The following is a 3,080-nucleotide window of genomic DNA, read 5'->3' as shown; positions in this document are numbered from 1 at the left end:
GTGGAAAATAATGTGTTTTTTTTAACCTTAAACCGCATAAATACATTTCATTACACCAAATACACAAAATAATGTTCTTTTTAGCAACATGACCCCTTTAAAGACTTAAACTGAATCAGTAAATTGAAATTAATTTCACATCAAATGGCTCTCTGGTGGTTCTCTGTTTACCAACAGTCACCTCTAGGATGGTTGCACACTACAGAGCAACTACAGTGTTTGCAGAGGCAATAATTCCCAAACTGGACAGATGTAGAATATAATATAAAATATAACTATGTTATATATTATATAGATTTTATGTAAGAATGTTTGGAGCATTTCTGGTTATTTTGGACCCTAAACGTGGTTTACAACTTTCTGAACATAACAGTCTGACTCAAAACTGAATCAGAACAGAATACAAATGTGTCAACCCCCAAACCACAGCATGCTGCAAACTGTTTGCAACTATTTTCAACCCCAAGCGCAGTTTATCAGTAACAAGCATCACTCATGCAAATCAAACCGAGGAAAATATGTAGCCTTAAACTGTATCTGCACATGATGGATAAAAATTAGGTTATGTATGTTACTGTAGGAAGAGTCTTATATTAATTGTCAAAATGTCATTAGTTATCTTAAAAATAGCACTTGAACTGTCTGCATTTACTTTGCACCATCAATAAAACAAGCAGAAAAAAATGGTTTAGTTTAGTTTTATGATTGAAATGTTATTGTAGTTTAAACGGCATCGAGTAATTGGTACTGAGATTTTCCCGCTTACATGCTTTGAAATCCCCAACCGAGTTGAAAGGAGGAGGCGTGTTTTTCCCACTGCCATTTCAGAAAGTTTGTCAAGTAAATGAATAGCTAGGCTCCAGCTCGTGAAGTGCTGTGGCGGAAGGAGCGTCTGGATGAGAGCAGCAGAATGAAGCCTTGAATCCATGATCTCATTCACTCAGCTGAGACTGCACGAGCAGCACCGGAGTGCGCGAGGACAAGCCACAAGTGCTGTTTCTGGATCTATTTTGTATTCTTACGTGATTAATTTCCTTTCCTTGAACAGACCAATGTTGGATATATGTTAAGCCTGCGTGGAATCCCACAACTATCCATAAGAAGGAATGCATCTTTTCCTCGTGAAACTAATTCTTCTGATATCACTCCTTACTTGGACGCAAGGTACGTTTCATTGGAAGATGCTTTCTTCATTAGCCGCCAGTCGCAATTTCTACTGTCACTAACATTATGAATAACATGATTGCTAATAAATAGTCTTCGTTTATTTCCGACATTTATTGTAAAATTGAACACCGTGTCCGAGAAATCACTTGTTGCGCACTGAAGTCAGTATTTTCAACGGCAGAAATAGCAGACGTGATAAATCGTTTGATATTCTGTAGATTGAAGTTTAACTTCGTTACCTGTAACTGTATCACAAATTATTTATCAAAACTATGTTGGGCTGAGACTGCTAACTTGTCGCTAGTTTTACTCCAAAGCAAAATATACATATTCACCTTTTTAGTACACTAAAAGTTGGCTACGTTTCATATTTGAACGCATCAGAATGGGTTTTTGAATCAGTCGCAGCACATGGCGGTTTCGATAGGCTACTAGTATTCCTACAGTGTAATAGTGGCAAATGTTGCTCTAGCGCAGTTTGACTGAAGTTTCAACACTTTTGCAGTGAGATGCTACCCAACGTAGCTGCATTTATGGCAAGCCGTTGTATTCCTTGCAACTTCTAGTTTCGTTACCAGTGGCCTGCTTATTTTTAAGTAATCTAATAGTGAGTAGTGTCTTCTGCAATTTCTTTAGTAAGTATTGATACGTATTCCACTGGTGACAGACTCTGACAGTTTTCTATTCATTACATACTAATACTTATTCTGTTGCTTTTAGTCACTTACCAAATAGTGACAAGTACCCATTTCATTTTTACTCACATCTATTCACTTCTGACTAGTATGCATTTCAATTGTTGCTGGTACCGCTTTTATTCTAGTAACTATTCAAATTGCAGTATTTTGTAAGCTCTCCTAGTACTAATTTATTTATTAGAATTAGTATATTCCAATTATTACTAGAGCCTGACCGATATGGGTTTTTTGGGGGCCGATGCCGATACCGATATTAGGGAGTAAAAAAAGACAGAAACCGATATATCGGCCAATATTCTTTATATGTAGGCTATATTATAGTAAAGTATAGTCAAAAGTTTGGACACACTTCCTATTCGTGTGTTCAAACTTTTGACTGGTACTGTATATGGAATACAGTATATAGCCTACATAAACAAAATATATATATATATATATACATAAACACATTTTTTGCAATGATAACTTAAATGTGGTGATCAAACACTTATAATGATGTGACAAACATAGGCCTATGTAGTGGAGGCAGGGTATTTAACAATTTAACAATAAACTTTATTATTCAAAATGAGTCTGACATCAGTGCACTTAACAGTAAACTTCACTTCACTTCAATAACTTAAATAACACAAATAGAACAAAATATATATAACTTGAATTAAGAAATTAAACAAGGTAACTGTGTAGGTCAAGCAAGATACTGCCAAAATAACAGGGGCAGGTTTATGCAGGAAGCACAGCTTTTCCAAATGTAAACATCTATAAATGTAAACAAATGAACATGCAGAACATTCGTATTTAAATAGTCTTTTTGCAGTTTAATATTCACAGACACAGTATACTGTATATATATATATATATATATATATATAGTGTCACGGGGTGAAGAATCACACGACAAGGATGGCTCAATAAATGCCCCGGAGGGTGGATTTATTTGCAAGGGGGTGTGCTAAAGAGAAAGGTCCAGGTGGGTGCTCCGGTGCCGTGAGTGCTCTCTTCCTTCTTCCCAGTGCAGTGGGTCCATGCTGTGCTCCTGTGGGGCTGGTCGGTCACACGCTGCTGTCTGTGGGAGAAATGAGAGGGCGAGTTAATGCTCAGTCTCATGGAGAAGTCTCCCAGATGGCAGGGCTTGCATGGCTTATGTGGCCGCCGCCTGACGAGCTGCAGCTGTGACCGATCAGCCTGTGATGAGGACGGCCAGGTGTTCCTTGC

General features: G+C 37.6%; 1 protein-coding gene across 1 annotated transcript in view; it reads left to right on the top strand.

Annotated features, from left to right (window-relative positions):
* Nucleotides 1-843: 843 nt before the first annotated feature.
* LOC107672539 (neurogenic locus notch homolog protein 1-like) overlaps nt 844-3,080 on the top strand; it is a 58,707-nt gene continuing 56,470 nt past the window's right edge. Inside the window, exon 1 of the mRNA XM_016465768.1 lies at nt 844-1,164. Within this exon, the coding sequence (XP_016321254.1) occupies nt 1,107-1,164 (58 nt within the window). The 5' untranslated portion in view covers nt 844-1,106. The remainder of the gene's footprint in view (nt 1,165-3,080) is intronic.

This window comes from Sinocyclocheilus anshuiensis, unplaced genomic scaffold, assembly GCF_001515605.1.
Source record: "Sinocyclocheilus anshuiensis isolate Anshui unplaced genomic scaffold, SAMN03320099.WGS_v1.1 scaffold176, whole genome shotgun sequence".
Classification (NCBI taxonomy): domain Eukaryota; kingdom Metazoa; phylum Chordata; class Actinopteri; order Cypriniformes; family Cyprinidae; genus Sinocyclocheilus; species Sinocyclocheilus anshuiensis.
Note: the sequence above shows the minus strand (reverse complement) of the source record. Positions and strands in the feature narration are given on the sequence as shown.